General features: G+C 45.8%; 1 protein-coding gene across 10 annotated transcripts in view; it reads left to right on the top strand.

The window, feature by feature from the left end:
- The window catches only part of LOC116840792 (Down syndrome cell adhesion molecule-like protein Dscam2), a 123,635-nt gene that overhangs the window by 62,059 nt on the left and 39,950 nt on the right, over window positions 1-21,626 (top strand). For all 10 annotated transcript variants that reach the window (XM_032807980.1, XM_032807978.1, XM_032807984.1 and 7 more), the window contains 6 exons: window positions 1,033-1,150; window positions 8,083-8,326; window positions 9,053-9,257; window positions 15,999-16,295; window positions 18,204-18,314; window positions 18,759-18,917. In XM_032807980.1, the coding sequence (XP_032663871.1) occupies window positions 1,033-1,150; window positions 8,083-8,326; window positions 9,053-9,257; window positions 15,999-16,295; window positions 18,204-18,314; window positions 18,759-18,917 (1,134 nt within the window). The remainder of the gene's footprint in view (window positions 1-1,032; window positions 1,151-8,082; window positions 8,327-9,052; window positions 9,258-15,998; window positions 16,296-18,203; window positions 18,315-18,758; window positions 18,918-21,626) is intronic.

Below are 21,626 nucleotides of genomic sequence, written 5' to 3' on the forward strand. Positions count from 1 at the left end.
ACCACATAGATTTTTAGATATTAATTAAAGAAAATTATTACATGATTGTGTATCACAATGCACAAATTTTCTTTAATTAGTATCTAAAAATCTATGTGGTCATTTGCAAAATGGTAGAGGACTTTTTTGTTCAATTTGACTTAATGTATAAGTATACAACGGCAGACACTGTCTCATCACTGCAGCTCATCTACTATATCGCGCGTGATCATTCACCAATCTTCTTTAATTAATTTCTCGGTTATTATTGAAAATATCGCAAAACAGTATGGGACTTTTGTGTTCATCTCAATCCGCTCTACGTCCTCACGAGAGATTGTGAAGGTGATATGGGACACCCTGTACATGTAACGCTAAAACAAAGAAATGTATGTATGTATGTATGTAAAGAGATATGTATGTATGTAAAGAGATATGTATATATGTAAAGAAAACGTACATTTTGTGCGTCCTTTCTTCGTCTCTCGTATTTTTTTCTTACAAGATATCATGAGATGTTATTAATGCGGAACGCGTACGAGTCGCGCGCGCGAGAAGGCGTTGGACGTTGCCATTCGTGCGGAACATAATTTTTCCGACGGCTTTGATAGCGCGTGACATAATTTCAAATTCTCGCCAAAGCGCGGAGATATATCGTCGTTATCTAACGTAGTTCCGCCTCATAGTGTGCCGTGTCGTAAGACGTGGCGTTATCTGCGACCATAACTCCCCATTAAACGTCGCGCTGGATGCGTGCGCAGAGTCCTGTGTTTTTTCCTTCTCTCTTCTTCTCTCTGTTCTCACCTCTCCTGCCACAAAGTCCTGCCCGCTCTACCCTCTCATTCTCTCTCGCTCAATCTCTATCTCTCTTTCCTCCTCTCCTCCATCGCAGACATGGCAATGATTTATGAACATATTTTCCGCATATCACGCAACAAACTTACACAGAATCGATCTCCAAACGTGAAACACAGTCGGTCGTAGATTTTAAAGTTTCTTCCTACAGCGGAATTCAACTCGCGCATCCAACTTTGTCGGTTTTTGTGCTTTCAGAAATTCGTACTTTCATGCCGCCTATAATAAGTGAGAAATTAGTGTACATGTCGGCACGGCTGAAGGACACCGTCGTGATTCCCTGCGTGGCCTACGCCCACCCAACACCGACGAATAGGTGAGTTTTTACAACAATCAATCGCTCATTCGTCAACACATCTCGTGGATCAATTAATTAAATTTGATTATTATGAAATAAATCAAATTAAATTCATTTCATCGGCGAATCGCGTATATTCGTACAATAGAACGAGCGAGCTCGTATTTCTGTTTTGTTGGCTCGCACTGAAGCTCCAGCCGAGTTATTGCGGTGTAGTGTTTTCAATGTTGTAATTCCGCGAAGCACCCATAATTACGATTTAAATGCATTTTTCTCCGCGACCTCTTGCTTTCTCGTCCTCGTGCATCGTCCTCGTAGCTTGCGCGACCTCGGGCTACGCAATTAAACGGTAAGCAGGCATTTACTTTCCGCTGCGCGCGCGTGCGATGTTGAGTAATCTACATGCAGAGTATATATGTATATCTATATATATACATATATATATATATATGGTACGGTGAACGTGAATTAAAGGCGCTGCTAAAGATCAACAAGACATTTCGCGGGCGCATCGCGCGCCACGGTGAATACGAAATAAATAGCAGTCGAATTTTGCAAACGCGACAGCTCAGTGTGAATGGCAGTTAATAACGAAGAGTGACCGCGATGCTCGCGATAAATATTGACGATCCAATATTAGGTTGAAGCCGGCGAAACAAATCGATTCCAATTCCGTGTCCGATTTTGCTAATCCGAGAATGTAAAGAATGAAAGAACGACGATTGTGAAGTCCGTTTGCGGTTTCGGAGGATCTGCGCTTGCTTTACATTCTTAACTATCGTTTCTGTAATTTACACGTATGCCTACGGCGTAACTTTGACCAACGTTTGAGCGCGAAAGAATAATAAACGAATAACGCGATTAACTGCACGGCAATTCGCATAATGAATCGTGTCTTTTGTCTCTGCCTCTCTTGTTGAAAGCGCGCTACTGTTGTTGTGTGCGTATTATTGTTGCTTGAATCAAGTGCGTGCGATTTAACGGTGTTTTGCCTTGGGAACGCGTTCGCTTTGAACGAAACTGCGACCGACAGCTGTGTGACGAGGAAATTGGAATCTTTGTGCAAACACAGCCGAGCACGTGGACGATACTCATTCTCCGCTAGACGTACCGTCCGTCTCTGTTTTCCTTATATTAATGCTAATTTTAAACATAGATACGGCCGGAATATTTCGCTGCGATATGAGTTTCTCACGCGGAAACGCGAAACGTTCAGAGTTCATCGACACGCGGACTTATGTTAGATGACTGCAGGGAAGGTATAAACCGAACGCGCGAGGGGAAACATTGCCGTGAGAACATTCTTTCTCCGCTTGCAGTATTAAATATTGCGTTAACGTGAGACCGACTCTCGAAGTATTATCTTTTTCCTAGTCTTATTTATCTACGAACAGTGTACGTAAAAAAAGGAAGAACGAAAGAAAGGACGAACGAAAGAAAGAGACGACGATGACGACGACAGCGGCAGCGGCGGCGATGGCGTCGAGATGGCAACTTTTGTTACGCGTTGAGTAACAGAAGAGAAAAGAGAGAAAGAGAATGAGCCAAGGATAGACAGAGAGAGAGAGAGAGAGAGAGAGAGAGAGAGAGAGAGAGAGAGAGAGGGAGGGAGAGGGAGAGAGGGAGGGAGGGATGAGAAACTCTACGAAACTTGTTGCGTAGGAGAGACCGTGTTATTACAGTGGATTACGCGATTAGCAACTAGTTTGGTTCCATCATTGATGCCGCGAGCGGCGTACAGAGGATCGTGGGGGTAATCAAACTTGCGTCGAATGGAAACACACGGTGCACCGTCGCACAGAGGGATATCTAGGATGGTCACGGATGAACGGGCGATATCGGCCAGTCGGGAATCGTACCGTCGCGATGCTTTCTCGCTTGTTATTGGTCTCGTCCGTTTGATATTGCGAATTTTTTCCTATCTCGCACCATAATGCAGAATGAAAATTTCAACGTCGCCGGCAAAACGTGCACACAGATATATGTTTGTATATGTTTATATACGTATATGTGTGTATATATATATACACATATACACATATAGTATAATATTGATTGAAGTTGGATCGCGTACGCACATAAAATTGCAGAATCGATGCGGATAGAGCGCGGTTCGATTCGCGCGTACATGCGCGCGTAGATTGGCGGCTCTATGCACCAGAGGCCGCAGGCGGGGGATAAACGAAGATAGTCGGAAGATATATAGACGTCGGGAGAGCTGTATGGGTAGCGCAAACAAACCGACCGCTGATTACAGAGACTGCTTCTGACAGCCCATCAAATATTCCGCATTTACGTATACGTCGACGTCACTGAGTATTCCATGCTTGTGTTCATCAACCGCTCGTTCCCTCTTCCTTCCTCCCTCCCTTCCTCCCTTCCTCCGACCCTCTTCTTCCGTACCGCCTCCTCCAGCCTCCTCTTCCTCCTCCTCCTCACCTAGCCGTCTCTTCCGCGGGTTGATTTAGCCGACGGAAGAGAGCACGGGGGAGGCTAGAGAAGGTGGAGATAGGGATAAGGGATACGGAATTGAAGGGGAAGAAGAGAGGGAGAGAGAGAGAGAGAGAGAGAGTGAGAAAGGGAGACGGAGGAAGAGAAACGAGAGAGCCGAATGGATGAACGAAGAGGAGAAGAGAACGAAGATGGAGAAGACACGCGGCGGGGCGAGAGGAGAGGAGAGAGTTTGAGGGTTCGCCGCCACGGCAGAGGCTTCCATCTCCTCCAGGTTCCCTCGCACTCGAGCATCCCCTATCCCATCTCCTTCCCTCGCCAATTTCCCTCCGTAAATTCGATTATCTATAGGTATACTCCTCATCCCCGTGGCTCCACTTCTGCCGCTGTCGACGTCGCTGCTGCCGCCGCCGCCACCACCACCGTCGCCGCCGTCGCCGCCGCCGCCATCTCCGCTCCCGACTCCCTTCGGCCTGCTCATCGTTGTCGTCCTTCCGCGTCTCTCTCAGAGCAGAGTAAGCAAGATCCCGGACCACGCTTTAGCGGATTTCTAAACCGCGTGGGGCCGATCGTCGCGTAAGAGAGAACCCAACTAGATGGAGAGAGGGGTTACTCCGCGCGCGCGGGGGAGGCGAGGGACGATGCCGGGACTAATGGCGCGTTACGGGCAATCGCGGAAAGATGAACTAGCTCTATTCGGTCTCGATAAACTTCCCGTAGGGCGATAAGGGATTTCAGAGATTCGGATCGACTTAGATATTGAAGCGACCGAAAAGTAAACTCATTCTGTGTTACCAAAGTAGCGCGGCGCTGGATTTATATATTTTCATTTTTATTTTAAAATACTTTTAAGTATGCGACTAATTCAAGTAAACAAATTTTGATTGACATGTTGAAAGAATTGAAATATATATCCATTTAAATTCACCGATTATAGTTAGATTCGTTTAATTTTAGAACATCATACATCTTTCATGTCTCGAATTTGTCACCACACTGACAAGTAACACTATCCAAGTGCCACACGCCGATCTTCTTGAAACTTTGCACACATGTAGTACATCGAAAAACATTAGACACGTATTTTTTTATTTTAACAAGGCATGTTAACGCATTCGAAAATTTAACACTCTATAGCACAATGATAACTAACGTTATTCCTGAGCGTCATTCTTTTACAGTTTTTACGACATTACTCTATTATAATTTCATTATCTGAATGTTTCTAAAGTCGCTAATTATGATTTTGACATTAGTTTTGCGAGATTCAAAATGGCGGACCGAAATCGCAGACATTTCAAAGATTTTATTCAAAGTCAGTTTCGAAGAAGTTTTTTGAATCTCGCAAAATTAATGTCAAAATCATAATTAGCGACTTTAGAAACATTCAGACAATGAAATTATGATAGAGTAATGCTGTAAAAGAATGACGCTCAGGAGTAGCATTAGTTATCATGGCTATAGAGTGTTAAATTTTCGAATGCGTTTTCTAATCTTAAAATGCCTTGTTAGTCAAAATAAAAAAATACGTGTCCAATGTTTTTCGATGTACTACATGTGTGCAAAGTTTCAAGAAGATCGGCGTGTGGCACTTGGATAGTGTTACTTGTGAGTTTACTCAGCTATTTCCATAATATTTTCTTGAAAAGCGGCTATTTTTTGTACTTTTGTACTTTTGTAATTTAGGCGTAAAAATGTCAGAAAAAACGTTTTATTAATTGAGGTTTTATAAAAAGTAATATTTTGCAAAACAGAAATTTCTTTTATCACAGGGCTGTTCAATATATATAGCTTTTTTGTAACGCTATATTGTATAAAACCAATTATTATTTATTAAACGTAAAGGATGTAACTTTCAAGAAAAAAATATGGAACGATTTAAAAAAAATATATATTGTTTTATGATATTATTTGCATGAAGACTTTCTACGTCGAGACTGTCTTTAGCGATGTTTCCTACATCTGCTAAACAGCAGATGGAGCTGCACAGCATGGATAGCATCATCCTGATTACCCTTGTGTTATGGTAATGCGTATTGTTGATATGACTTGGTTATTTTGGCACATCAACTGCATCAATGCAGTTACGCGTGATCTGGTTGTGGCAACCAGAAATTGGTTGGAGCGACATTTACCATGGATATACACTCTGATTGGAGCAACCAGATATCGTTGCTGTAGCGCCAATAACTCAGCAATTGCTCTGTGGTTGCAGCAACCACATAATTAGTTGTTCCGTATTTTATCGTTGAATCTGATTGGCACAACTAGATTTATCTGTAAATCAGCCATATTGTTTTTTCGTGTATTTATACTTGAATCATCAGTTATTTAGTTACAATTTATTTTAGCATACCGATATACTGATAGCATACTGAATGTATACTGATTATTATACTTTAGAGAGTAGCCTTCATTTCGACATATTTCTTAGCCGATTCATGTTTATATATATATAATTGGGATGTCGCATTTATATCACTAAAGGACTTAATTTGAGCATTAAGGAATTTAAACCAATTTGGACGCCGGCGTCTCAATTCTTGTATTGTCAATCTCTTTCGCGCGACTCTTCCCTCGGCCACCTCACTGTGAATATAATAATAATAATAATAATATGACTCTCTCAGAAAAGAGGTATAATTAGCAAGAGTATAATTCTTGGAACAACCAGTGATTAATCCTTATAGTCTTACGGTGATACACTGAGAAACAAAATACCTGAAGATTTATTTGTGGAATATAAAGTTTACTCACAGAAATAAATGTTATCTCACAGAAATATAAACTTTATTTCATAGAAATGAACTTTATATCCCATACACAAATCTTGCAGTACTTGTTCTCAATGTACTTCTACGGTGATTGTTGTGATTCACACGGGGTCGAAAACAGATACGCAATTCAAACCCGGTTTGTAAACTCGCGAAAAAATACGTGAGAAAACGATTCCGAATGTACAGTTTACGTCGCGTGAAATCGGAGAAAAAAAACCGTTGTACGTTAAGAATCAGTCCCTTTGATTTCAGAGTAACGAGGAAGCGTGTTTCTCAGCTAATTCTGTTTCATCAGCGCATAGTGCTAGGCGCTTTATTCGAAATATATTCGTGTTATTTGAAAAATTCATATTAATCCGGCCGTGCAAGTATACATATGCGAGTTCGTTAAAACACGAAGCCGGTGCGCGAGCACACACACACACACACACACACACATACATACATACCCGAGAGCAGACTCGCGTCACTCGCAGCAGCGATGGTAGTCTGAAATTTTCATCGGACTTGTGGATCGTGGCGACGTCGATGCCGTTGCGGCGGTCGCGTATCGACGGGATTGATAAGATGATATGCGACGGCGTCCACGTCGAAGTTAATACTCCGGTTAATGCTCGCGAGTGTGCTCGTAATAACGAGGCCAAACCCCCGTCGTGCGCCGGCGACGAACGTTAATTGAAGCATCCGCCGTCGTCGATCGAAACAAATGATTTTGCCGGGATTGGCATGTGTTGTGTGTGTTCTTGCGCCGACGTCGGCGCGCATTTCGCGTCGTTGTAGCCCCTGGATAAGGTCAAAGGTCGCGCGTGCTCGCCGAAGATCGATTGGATTATCCTGTCCGCTCCTGTGCGCTGGCTTAAATCGAGACAACCGGTCGCTTTGAATGTTCAATTAAGATGGACGTGCCGGAAGCGTTCACGGAGTTATGCGCGATCTCGTTTCTCGAGACTCGCGCCAAAGATAGATCCGAGCTGGAATAGCGAACTAGCTTGGTTAGGCGACGACACGAGCCGCGGCTCCGTTTTCACCATGGAAACGTCTCCGCACTGATGACGCAAAACGGTCGCGTTGCGTTGATTTCCGGATCGGTGATTTTCCGAACAGGTGTATATTCCTAATGATATTCGCCGCGCGCGATAACCCTCGCGCACGTTGCGGCGCACGTTGAAAAGCGGACACGTTTTGAAAACGTGCCAGCGTATCTCGCCGCGCCGTGTACACATCACGCGTGTGAACAATCAGAAATGAGGCAAACGCGCGTGTGTGGCGTGGCGGTACAATGGCCGGCGAGTACATTCCGGCCTTTCCGATGAAACAATAGTTATTTTGCGGTGAGAGCGTGTGCAATGGACAGATACGGTTTCGACCAGATGTACTTGCGTGCGTGCGTACCTATGACTATCCATCCACCCATCCACATACCTACCTATCTACCTGCCTGCCTGCCTGCCTGCCTGCCTACCTACCTACCCACGCAGCCACACGGTCTCCGAGATCTCGTCGGTTAGGCAACTATAATAATAATAACAGCGTCGCTCTTTGACGAGCACGGAAAATGGCAATTTGCATACGCGCGTCGGCGGAACGCGAACAATGCGGCGCTTTTCGCGACGCGAGCATCCGCTGGCGTCGTCTCGTTGTCTGCGAGCGACGGCGCCTGCAAATCAGACATTGGGAATCACACGACACTCACACGTGCGTCATCATCGTGTCTGTTCGCAGGTGGTACTACAACAGAAATCAGAGGGAAGAGCCGATCGAGGAGTCATCGGGCCATTACGTAGTGCGAGACGGCTCCCTGATCGTGCAGAGCGTCGAAGAAAGCGACGGCGGGTCCTACATGTGCACCGCCAGCAATTCCGAAGGCAGCGAAACTTTGGAGATTCGATTAACGGTGTCTGCGCCGCTAAGCGTTCACGTGCAACCGGCGATACAGACCGTCGATCTGGGGAAACCCGCGTACTTGGTAATTAATTGTTATTCGTTTCCCCCACCTCGCGTTGTCGTCGGCTCCAAGAGTCGAGCCGTTATCGATCGACCGATTGATTCATCCCTGGGGGCTTATATATTTCGCGATCTCTCTTCTCTCGCTCTCTTTCTCCTCCCTCCCCCTCCCTCGTATACGTCGAAGCGAAGCAGTTGTAATTCCAAGGAATCCACTTGGGTTACTGAGGCAAGCCATAGATTCGGTGAATACCGCGCGAAAAAGCGGCATTCGCGCATCCCGGCTTTAAGAACGCCGTAGTCGCGCGACCGTTTGTAATGTATTGAACACTTCGATTACTGTTATGAATATTTACCGCGGCGTTTCCACCTACCTGTAAATATTGCAGAGCGCCGTCCGACGACGCGGGAAATGAATCTGTACGTGCCGGAAATTAATGCCGGTCGCGCGGTTCGCGAGTGTGGCGTACGAATATATATATTTTGCGGGAATGTAGAAATCTGTGGCTTCTGAAGAAGAAGCAGCAGCAGCAGCTTCTGCGCGCTCGCACGGAGAGAACGGGGAATATAGCCTCGTGTTCGCCGAGCAGGAGGGTATTCCTCCCTCCCTCCCCCCCTCTCCCTCTCTCTCTCTCTCTCTCTCTCTCCCTCTCTCTCTCTTCCTTGCTTCTGTGCGCGCTCACTATGGGCGAGATCTCTTCTCCTTTCTTGATTCTCATCAGTTCCTTCCGTCTAAACTCCTTTGCAGACGTGCACAGCAAGTGGATTTCCGCAAGCGGTGCTCTATTGGCTGAAAGACGGTCAGCCATTGAGAACGGGCACTCGCGTAAGGATGGTTTCGAGCGAGCGTATTTCCGTGACGTCGGTCGCGAGAGAGGACCGCGGCATGTACCAGTGCTTCGTACGAAACGAGTACGAAATAGCTGAAGGGATTGCGGAATTGCGCCTGGGGGGTGAGTACTTTACCTCACGTTCAAGATATATATGTGTATATATATACATATATACATGTATATGTGTATATATACACACAGATACATAAATATATGTATGTCGTAATATACGCCTTAACATTTCGGTTAGTAAGCCATTGTTATCGCGTACGTCAGCCGAAAGCCGAGTGCTCTTTAGGATTATCGCGGACTGGTGATAACCTCAATTTCGGTGTCGCACACACTATCAATAAAATTATCCGTATCTCCGAAGAGCGGGAATTGTTGGCTGCTCTCTTAAAGTGAATCGGCAAAGGTGCTTCTGACTGCGTCAGAAATGGTGGAAGGACGATTTCGCAGATGATCAGTGAGCATTCACAGATTTTCCGCGAAAACACTTTCATTCCACTGCTCCGTCTTATTTTCTTTCCACACGGAGAAAACAGTTCAGGATAAACTGATTTCTGCTGAAATACGAACCAACGGTTTGGGCATTCCGATCGAAATTACTAGAATTCTGCTGATCAGAAATCTCGATGATTTGGACTGAATTCTGGCTAGTTTCAGCCAGGATCACTGAATCGCGTTCACCGGAAATTTCCAACCGAGCTCTTTCTGCTGATTTTCCCGGCCAGCGGAACCAAGATCTCACTGCGAAATCTGTAGTACGCGAACTGGTCGCACGTCGCGCCGCGTCCAACTTTCCGTCGTTTGTGTCGATGGAATTGACCGGCTTCCATGCGTGTAATGACACCATCTATATTCGCAAAATGCGACAATAATGAGAATAGTCGCATATTAACTGATCCTTTCAGCGAGACTCTACTGATTGCAATGCTATACGCGCAATTGAACGACCATTCATAAATATAGCATTTTAGCGAAGAATGCACTTTATTGCGCTTTAGAGGACGAATTCGCACCGCATACTCGTGTGTCGCAGCGTCGTCAAGCACGTCAGGACGATTGAAACAACTTTTAATCACTTGACAATCGTTCCCGCGCTGCGAATCTATTATGATTATTATTATAGTTATTATCGAGATAATAGGTTCCACATGTAGTTACCGTTTAATTACGAGATGTATTTGTGCGCGCGCGCGCGCGCACTGTAACTACCTGTCGAGCCGGATAAAAGAGAACCGCTTGTTTGTCGAACGAACGGTTCCGTGGTGATCGCTCGGCCTTGGTTAATGCAGTGGAACTATTCCCCATACGATCCATTCCCGGCTCGCGTGCCGCTCCATCGTAACGCATTTTCCATCGCCAGGCGGCTACGACTTCTCTGCGGGCTACGTGCCATTTTTGCGGGGAAGTGCCCTCATCGCTCTTCCGATTGTGCTTCGCGGAGCATGCTGCCATTTGCGGAACGATAATCGCGGTCTCGATTTCGATTAATCCCCGCGGAATTTCGTTAACGGCGCGACGGTTGTACGTCAAGCGTATTACCTGTTTCCCGGACGGTCGCCTCCGCCAGCAATTACGATTCAATCGTTGTTTTGGCTAATATTTCCGTCGCGCGAATTGCGCGAGGAGAGTTGTATCTACAATGACGAATTACGCCGTCGGTTGCCGTTGTTGCTGTTGTCGTTGTCGCGGACGGTGTTCGGGAACGCGGTTGAACCGCGATCGCGCGAGACGTTTAACAATTCTCACGGACGTCGGACGCGTTTATTACGGTATAAAGAGTCCGCCGTGGCAGGCGATCGAGTGTTTGGCGAACTTGATCAGAAACTTGGTTTGTTCGCGGTTTGAAAATGTTGGTTAACGCCGTGGAACTCGGTGCGGGCTACGCGCGGCGAAGGCTACGCTGTTTGCGCAGCATTCCCTCGTAACGTATTTTCCATCGGCCAGCCGTTTCGCCCGCGGGATACGTGCCATTTTTGTACGAAAATGGCCTCGTTTGCTCGCCCGCTCGAAAACCGGCATGAGACCCACCGTCGCGTATCAATGTCCGATGGACAACCGCACGACTCGCGAATTCGACCCCGGAATATAATAAAACCGATTTACGATACGTTTCGCCGATAACGCGCGGTTACGTAACGTATGACGCGCGGAACGGGTAACTTAGAGAGAACTGTTCCATCTGAAAAAATATTAGCTTTTGCCTCGCGCGAGTTTTTCCGCGGAAAATAGAAAGATGTTCTCTTTACGACCTAGGTGCAGCGCGCGAGCGCGCAGCTGCGCGCTCACAGTTATTGTTATCGCCCACATTCGTCGTCTGCACTATTATCGTCCATTATTTTTTCATCGTTCGTTATTATTCCTTCTCTTGTTGCGTTAAAATCATCACGCCTCCTGAGAGTCGTAAGGCGAGACTATCGATTTCCGGACACGTACGTAGAGTTAGACTTTCTCAAGCAAGAGAAAGGACACCGCGTGTCGATCCTTGACTGTAATGGATCCTATTCGCTGTTGACGGGGAACAAGCGAATAGGAGCGAGAGAGAAACTTTAACAAGAGTGAGAGAGAAACTCGAAGACTGAAGTTACGAGACATGTTGCAGCTTTTCTTTATCACTCACTCACTTCTTTCCTATACATAAGTGACGGACCTAGCTCTTACTCGAGGGAAACTTTATGTACACCTAATCTTAGACATTCTTATTATTTCAACTCTTTGCACTTGAGAGACGACTCTCGGTCGCCATTTGGTTTGATGCAGCAACTCGAATGGCGAGTGAGAGGCGAAAATAATTACTTATGTTTGTTTCCGATAGCCTCGATTGCGATATCGACATGTATATCGGAGCGCATTCAATATTAAATTTTGTATAATGTAAAAAAAATACATAAAATATCGAAATACAATAGTTGTATCCGTTTATATATTATTTATTTTTGTTAACTCTAAAAAACTTTTTTTTTTTTATCAAAACAGTTTCGAGTTACTAGTTTTTTTATAACGAAAAAACTATTGAGTGCAAAAGGTTAGATATATGAATATTTAAACATTTAAAAATTTTATTTTTATGCTGATTTTTATTACTTTAATATTTATATTGTAAGACTAAAACAATAAAGAATGTCCAAGATTAGATAAGATAAAAGCACCAATTCTCGGACACGTACTTAATCCTGGATATTTTTATTAATTTGATCTTTGTAAATACAAATTAAACTTATATAATTAAACTTCCAGTATAAAATTTATAAATTTATAAATTTAATTTATAAATTAAACTTCCAATATAAAATACATCTTTATAAATACGAATTTTAAATTTAAATTTTAAAATAAAATACACACATATATTAATTATATATCAGCATGTATTCTGTATTAACAACTTAAATATCCATATTTAAAGCAAAATAGCAAAAATGTCCAGGAATTAGGTACGTGCTTAGATACTGCTGCTTTTAATAATAACAGCCTTGCGCGCTGTTATTATTAATCGCACGTACGACAAAAGTGCGCACTCGCGTCACGACTAGACGTTATTTTCAATTGAACTTCCAGATGTAATTTGTACGCCAGTCCTTAACCCCTGAGAGTTTTTATTTTATACCACTTCCTTCCTCTCGAGGAAGGATATTGCCGCTGGCAAGGGGCAGAGCGTGCCGAGTTCGTGCCGTTCTTACGAGCGATTTGTACATTTCTAGAAGTTCGTACGGGCTTTCGCGACCATTAACCTTTATACGGCCGGCATTTGGTAACTTTTATGACCTTTGAAACTTTAAATTTTCTTTCGAAATCGCTTATAGCCTCCGCTCGGCTGCCGTTGCCGAGTGTCGGAAACAGTAGCGCCATGATCCGGACCGCGCCGTGTACAGTTTGTTTCTTTCTCAGCCGCGATTCGAGCTCGAGTATCGCGAGCTTACAAACCGAGCCTTCCCTCCCTCAGTCTTCCTCCCGGGATCTTCCTCCTGGCTGCCAAATAATTCAACGTTCCAACTTCCTCCTCGCAGACAGAGCCGCGGACAATTGCACGGGTTTGCTGAAACTAGATTGCCGTCGACGTTAACGCGGTATAACGAATGAGAAAATTCCTTAAATTAAGTACAAGGCACACTTTGTACAGGCCGGGCACTACGAACCCTTCATTAATAATTGGCTCACCGACGTGCCACGATTCATTATCGAAAATTACGTAATCCACAAGGGTTGACTCGACGATGAAGAAAAGTCTGACAGACGCGTAATATAACGTCGCGGGAGCGAGTACACCGACGTCTGCGTTACGTCAACAATGTTGCATATCGCCATTCATATCGGGCAATGAGGCCACCATCGCCACCGCCACCGCCACCGCCACCGCCACCGCCCTGGTTACGAAATGGCGGATAGAAAATTAGTAATTTACGCGTCGTCCAACTTCGTTGCCGGGGACCTATTACCTTGTCATTAGGATTCTTCCCATCTCCATGATTTCTAAGCTGTAGGGCATAGAGTGTACATTAGGTGGGGCGGGAGGGAGGAGGGGCACCGCCCGCAGCACGATAGGATAGTTGGTACCTACCCACTACTACCCTGGATTTGCATACGCTAACGAGATTCCTGCGGTTTTGCCGATGCTTTGCATGCCAGCCTCGCGCGATTTCGCTCCGGCGCGGCGCGGCGCGTCGCGTCGCGGCACGGCGCAGCGCGACGCCAGCTAGGTCTATTTATTATGCGCCATAGATACGTCGGCGGATGAAAGCCGGTCGAGGGAACATCTCAGCGAATTCGCGAATTTACCGGGCTCCTCCGGATGGAATTACGGAACGCGATATCTTGCGTTACAATTTTAACGTGATTCCCGGGACGATTCGCCGCGCGGCAAACGGGAAAGCTCGCGCGTCGCGTGCGGCAATCTCGAAAGAACACCGGCATTCATGCAAATTACGTTTCATCATGTCAACCCGCCTACGAAAATACGACGCTCTACGGCGTTCAATTTGATGGGCTTCAACGGCCCCAAAATGCGCGATCTCGCGAAAATCGCGCACAGATGAGCGATTCGCGATTGTTCCGCGGACACGGCAGCAGTGATTTCCTTGGAATTTGAGGAAACAGGAGCCGGCGGCGGCCAATTAATATCAGTTAGAGCGTTGGCGCGAATAATATCGATTCCCGTAGGACTTATCGCGCGAGTGTACGGCAAGAACGCTTTGTGCCGGCTGTAAATTATTTTCTGGCTCGTTGTTGTATTGTGGAAGGGCTCTAGCACGGCTCTGCCGCACGCAGACACGTCAATCGCTAAATTTCACATGGTATTTGGCGAATCGTCAATATTATATTATCCGATCGTTTTCATCGAGATGATACAAACGCAATCCATATTTTCCTGCCGCTGTTGTAACTACATACACAGAGCTACGCACATCCTGGTAAATAAATTTATATCTTTTTAATCTTTCTCCCCCTCCCCTCTCTCTCTCTCTCTCTCTCTCTCTTTCATGTATGTACATGCTGTTTCGATGCAATTGACTTTTTCTCTTGGTTCTTATTTGGCATGACGGGATTTTTGCTGCAGACACATACACACACACACACACAAAATACACATACACACAATACATATATCACTCGCATGTCGCCGTTAAGTGCGCCACAGTCTTAAACATTAATTTACGGCGTTAAGAGACGCGCGACGTAAGATTTCTTCCCGCCCGCTTGCGGCGCAAGGGAAAGCGGAACAGCGGAAACAGAATAATTAGTCGGCCTAATTGTTAATTTACTAATGGGACTCTGCGTAGTCTTTTAATTATACACGGGCGCGCTTTCGCAAGTCCGATGTTTGCGCCGGTGAGTTTTCAACTTTTAACTATGAAGTTAATTCGCGCTAAATAAATCGCGCTACTTTTTGCTACCTTCATCCGTGTCTTCCGATAGAAAGTGTAATTAGGATAAGTAGAAAAAGAGAGCGTGGGAGAGAGAGAGAGAGAGAGAAAGAGAGAGAGAGAGAGAGTGAAAGAGAGAGACTGAAGAGGGAGGAGTGAAGCGTTGCATCCCGCGAGTTATACGTCTCTCGTCGATCGACGTCGCCGCGAGGTAGCCGAATGAAATATTGTCGTTATCGTAAATATTCATCAATATCGATGTCAATAACGCCGGCGGCGATAAAGGGGATTCTTCCCGCGGGTGAATGCGAAAACTTTCGGTGAGGTTGGCGTTATCTTCGGACGGATATATTCGCGCGTGTTACGAAGTTTATGAATTTATCACCGCGCGCGCGGCTCGTTAGTGTGAAGCGCAGGCTTCATTTCCGTCGAATGTTTCGCGTATTTTCTCCTTTTTTTTCTCTTTCGCTTAATCTCTTTCGGCAACGTCGCGACGATTTTATAATTCATCGCGGCACGATTGTTGCCGTTTTGCTTTCTGTAAACTAATCACTCAGTGCCACAGTTCTCCCATCGGCATTACTTTTAAACAGCCTCGCGGTCGGCAATCGAGCCGGCAATTGGGATTTGAGCGCGCGCGTGTGTGGTGATTTTTTCCCTTCTTTTTTTTTTTTTTTATTAAGACCGCTCTCTCAAATCACTTCACGGGCCAACGAGATATCGCCGGCGCTTGACATAGTTTTTCATTCGGATTATTTTTCCGCGCTTCTGCCCCGCGCGAGTCGCCGGCGTATCGCGAACTTAAATTCGCGCGACTCGCAATCCGGCGCCCGGCAATCGATCCGGACGCTACGCTAGCGGAAGAGGGAAAAAAGCGCGGAAATAGACGCGGCCGCGCCGAGCGGGCTACAAGTGGAGTCGGGGATGGTTGAAAGGGGGTAGCATTCGGAAAGTTGAGCGGATGCGTAATCTCCAGCGTAACGTCTGTTAACAGAGATCGCGCCGCAGCTGGTCTACAGGTTTATCGAACAGACAATGCAGCCTGGTCCATCGGTTTCTCTGAAATGCAGCGCCGCAGGTAATCCCACGCCGCAAATTTCCTGGCTGCTAGATGGATTTCCGCTGCCTCAAAACGACAGGCTCCTGATTGGCCAATACGTGACCGTGTACGGGGACGTAATATCGCACGTTAATATCACGACGGTGAAGTCCGAAGACGGCGGCGAGTACGAGTGCATCGCGAACAGCCGCGCCGGCGAGGCCAGGCACTCGGCGAGGCTCAATATTTACGGTGAGTCAGCGCGAAAGTCAAGTCAACAGTGCGAGACATGTTCACCGGAATTGGGAAGACTCGCTCTCTTTCTGGCGGACGCGTTTAACCCTTTAAGGCCAGATGTATACAATAACTGTGTACGTGGATCGTTCGAAAAGCAAGTCGTGGCTCGGTACAGAGATGGCGTGAATTTGGTTGAATCCTTGGCCGTCTGTTTTTTTCAGCTGAACTGCACTGAAAGAAAGACTTGGTAATATTCAACCAGCCTGGATAATAGTTATTAAATGCTTTGGTGAAATGGTTTCGATTTAACATATAAGTTATCAAGGTTTGGTAATTATTACCACTTTAATACGTATTACTAGATTAAATTTGTTATATAAATTCATATTGTTTAATAGTATTTTCCACTAGGTTAGACTGACACAATATCTTAGAACAGATCTAAATAGTTTGATAATTATCAGACTATTGACGGTCAAAATTACATAAAAGTCTTCACGAGAAAATTACATAAGGTTTTTCACGCGAAAGAAATTAATTTTTTTCTAGTTCTTAAATGTACAGTTGGAAACCTTTGTTCTGTTTATGAAGTTTCTTTTGTTAATAATTTCTTAATGAACAAGGTTCGATGGCTCAAAACTTTTTGAAAATTACTCACAAGTAAACTTACCCAAAAGATACACTCCGATTTCTTTCTAATTTCGTACAAATATAGAAGTACAAAAAATATTTAGGTCATATTTTTTCATTTTGACCTGCTTTGAGTTTCACGGGCAGCTTTTTAATGTTCTCACTTCTATCATCAAAAAATGCAACAAAAATGTATAAGAAATAAAATTGAATACAAAATATAGTTAAATTAATTTTAACAAAATCGACGTAGCTAAAACACGAACCATTCTAAATTTCTTTAGCCGAGATTCCAACCGAAATATTTTAAATCTATGCTAAATTAGTTACAAAAATGGTTCGAATCTCGGCCAAACCGAGAAACATTTGTAAAATCATTTTTGACTAATTTAGATTTAAAATATTTCGATTAGAATCTCGGCCAGAGAAATTTAGAGTGGTTCGTGTCTCAGCTACGCCGATTTTATTAAAATTATTTAACTATATCTTGTATTCAATTTTATTTCTTGTGCATTTTTGTTGCATTTTTGTTGATGATAAGAGTGAGAACATTAAAAAACTATAAACTGCCCGTGAAACTCAAAATGGACCAAAATGAAAAAATATGATTTAAATATTTTTTGTACTTCTACATTTGTGCCAAATTGGAAAGAAATCGGAGTATAACTATTTTTTGAGTAGGTTTACTTGTCAGAGGGATGTTCTCAAAAGCATATATCAAGGTTAAGGTCGTCGGAGTTGTGTCCGTTGAAACGACTATTCACTCTGACAACTTGAAACGTTGCAACTGCATTCGATAAAAAGCGTACGAACCGACTCGTAACTGACTATACATCATTGTGTGTACATTCAGAGAATCGCACTTGTTGACGGTAACTTTATTCGTACCATGAAGCTCTTCATCAGCACAGCATCTTTCGAGATTACTTTACGAAAAAAATATTTAACTCGAACGATCTCTGAGTCTCGAAAGGTTAAGACGTCATCAGCGCCGATATATCGATTGTTACTGACAATTGTTATCGTCGGCGCAGAAAAGAGCCAGAGAGAGAGAGAGAGAGAGAGAGAGAGAGAGAGAGAGAGAGAGAGAGAAAAATTTCGCTCTATATGTTGTCAAAATATACGCGGAAATATTCGTGAAAATATCCATATCGGTTACGCAAACGACAGTTTTTCATTTTCGACGGCTTTCCGAAGCCGAGAAAATGACGGCGTATTCTCGTGCAGAATTTATAACCCCATGTTACTTCGCGCGGCTGCAGCGTAACGACCTTTGCTACTTTCTAATCTCAGGACTGCCATACGTCAGACCTATGTCGGCCGTTTCAGCGGTCGCGGGGAAACAACTATATATCAAGTGCCCTGTAGCCGGTTATCCCGTTGAATCGATAGCGTGGGAGAAAGGTAAGCATCGTGCGTCATTTCTGCTAATCCTCCGAATAACGCGCGCGCGCGATCCCGCGAATATCCCTCGCGCTCGCGCGTGGTTTAGCGTACGTTTCCGTTGCGGTCGCAACGGGGAAGTACATTAAAATTCCGCGCCGATCCTCCTTCCCGCTCTCCCGCTCGCATCCCGTTGACAAATCCCTGTTCGCACTCATATAATGTGACAGATTATGCAAGCGATATGCACTCGTCTTATCTGTTTATGTATGGGAATTAGCTCGCGTCCAATCGAAGGTTAATTCCCGGGCGAGGTGAGGATGCGGATCGAGCTATTTGCGCGCGCTCGTGAAGCCGAGTAACGTGCGTGCGTGTTATTATTATCGAATGCCTGGAACATTTCCGAGCAGCGAGCGGGATGAAGCTTTGTTTATCCGTAACGATGTTTACGCCCGTTGTTACCAGGCGATGTAAAACTGCCTACCGACATGCGGCAAAGAGTGGCCAACGGCACGCTGTTCATCGACACCGTGCAGCGCAGTGCCGATCAGGGCACGTACACATGCACTGCCAAAAACAAGCACAACTTCACGTCGCAGCGCACGGTCGAAGTGCGCGTCCTAGGTAAGTAAACGGCTGCGCGCGAGCGCGTAATTTTCGCGATATTAAGCGGCGGAATTCGAGGCATTCGCGAGATTAGCCCCGGCGAGGCTAAGAAGGAGAGATCGCGCACGCGAGAGATGATGCCGTCGTTCCGCCTCGCGCAGAGAACAAGGAAAATATTCAGTCGCTAACGGCGGCGGATTAACGTTTTGCGCGACGGCTAATTTTATTTGGCGCGCGACATACCTCCTCTCCGCGCGCGCGCGGGATTTATGCGCCCCGCACCGCATAAACGTTTCATTGGTGCTTCACTTGGCGCACAGAGCCACGCGCGAGGATTGCATCGAACACACACGCGCGCGCACAGTGGGGTGCACGCAGAGTGTATCACTTACTTCTCTCTCTTTTTTTTTTTGATTGTCTCGTTTGCCGCGGGGAAACGCGCGTTTGCGTGAAAATCAAGTCAACTGCGGCGTGATTCCCGACGTAATCCTTTTGGACGCGATATATCGGCTTGAATAACAAAAAAAAAGGAAAGAAAGAGCGCCGAAGCCCGCGTTGCACGGGGCGCGAATTGCTCTTCGCAATTTACCTCGCGCGCGATATCGAGGCGCGATTATGGATATCACGGGTATACGCTAATATGTATTCTCCCTTTGTCGAACGTATTAACTATCCATTTCCCGTTCCCCGGCCCGATCGTATTAATCGAAGCCTGTTTGTGCGTGACGGCCCGATGCGCCGCGCGCTATGCGCACCACCGAATTTATCTTTACATAATGTTTCTATTGCGTTCATCAAGCAAATCCCTCCCATTCCCCCCTCACCTTCGCTCTGTCTCTAATACGGTCGCGTTGTTTGACGTCGGGCAGGATTAATTAACGCGGGACAACACCGGGCCGAATCTTCGGTTTATCGCATTGCACGCGGTAACATATCGCGCCTTTCGCAACGGTATCGACCGGTCGATCGCGAGCCCGGCGCGCGAAAATTAGAATGGAGAATTTTGCTCTTCTTCCCCCCTTTCCCTGCCACTCCCTTTGCCCCGCCCCGTCCGGAACACGTTCCGGTGGAATTTCTGTCTCGCGAGGGACTCGCGATTGCGAATAGTAACGGTCGATTTTCTCGTCATTCGCCGATCATTTGTTCCCGCGTCGCTGAGCGACGTAAAAATTGCGTCACGCGCCGACAGAAAAGGAAGAAAGGAAAAAGGCAAAGAAAAAAAGGAAGGAGGAACAGAAGAGAAAGAAGGGAGAAAAGGGGGAGTATGTGTGTTGTTTAGGTTCTCGCCGAAATATACGAGAGCCGCCGCTGCGTTTTCAGCTCCACCTCGACCTGGATTCTAACGAAAAGCCCCTCCGAAATCGAGTGGAACCTTTCTCGAGACGGACTGTTCTATATGTTTCACACTGTGTGTGATGTAACATGTGCGCATATACGTACATATATAATATACATTGTGCTCCAGAAGTCGCGCTCCAAGCCCTCGAGCCAAGAACGCCGAATTGCTCCGCGCGCGTTCGCTCCAAGATCTGCCGTTTTTCCACACACACACACACACACACACACACAAACACACACACACACACACACACACACATACTCTCACCCTCCCTCTTTCTTTTCCCCTCTCCACGAACGTTTATTTAATTTTCAACGTTAAATATTGAACGAGTAGTATAAACTAGGGGCGCGTAAGCGCAACGGTCAGGTGATAAAAGTTGAAAAAAGAAGAAGACAAGCAAGTCGCGTGCGAGAAAGAGAGAGAGAGAGGAAGAGGAGTTTTATCAAATTTCTGTCACCATCGCGGAAAAGTTTTCGACTCACGGACGAGACGACAAGTCTCGTTCTGTCGTTTCTCTCTCCCGACAAACGTTCGATTCTCAGCGGGCTCTCAGCGTTCGGGAGAAATACGCGATTTCTGGGACATTCTGTATATTTGCGTGCGAGCGTACACTGTCGCGCGTGCTGAGGACGTGTCCGGAAATGACCCATGCACAGAGAGCACAGCACCTCACTGCATCGCTCAAGCATCTCTCCTTGCACGCGCTCGCCTAACTGCTCTGTTCTATTCCATGTATTTTTATGTACTCGCGTATACTCATATATGTGTGTGTACATAAAAATCCAGCTGCCACGTACGTAAAACTATGTACATAAGAACGGCGCACGCGACGTGCGTTGCAGATGTTGCACGGGGTATTACCGCAAAACGTCCTTCGACTCCCAACCCTCCGCCCTTCCACGGCCGCGATGTTTGTCTCCTTTTTTCCCGCCGATTTGCGCGTGCGACGCACGTGACGATTGCGTAATTCCTTCCGCTTGACGCCGCATAGCACGACGCATAGCGGGACGGGACGCGGCGCGATCTAATGAGTGCGCATTGAATACGTAATACCTCGTATATAATCGCGCGGAATCACGTATCGTCGAAGAATTGTCGCGTGTATGTCCCGCGAAACGCGCGCACGCGAGATAGGACCTCGTAGTCTCGCGGAGTCGCGGCGCACCCTGAAGTCTCGGGACACGTCGGATTTATCGGCAATCCGGGCGATATATGAAAGGAAGGGAGAAAAAAAGAACGCACAGAGCGGCAAACACTAATAAACGCGCGTGTAAACAGGAATATCGAACATTTCCTTCGCGCGGCCCCCACCGGCCCGTGCGCCTCGAAAATGTCCAATTAGATGCGTTTGTTCAACGTGTGTGTACTCGCGATTTCATCCTAAA

Source organism: Odontomachus brunneus, unplaced genomic scaffold (assembly GCF_010583005.1).
Source record: "Odontomachus brunneus isolate Ranch 3 - 2012 unplaced genomic scaffold, Obru_v1 Obru_scaffold_011, whole genome shotgun sequence".
Classification (NCBI taxonomy): domain Eukaryota; kingdom Metazoa; phylum Arthropoda; class Insecta; order Hymenoptera; family Formicidae; genus Odontomachus; species Odontomachus brunneus.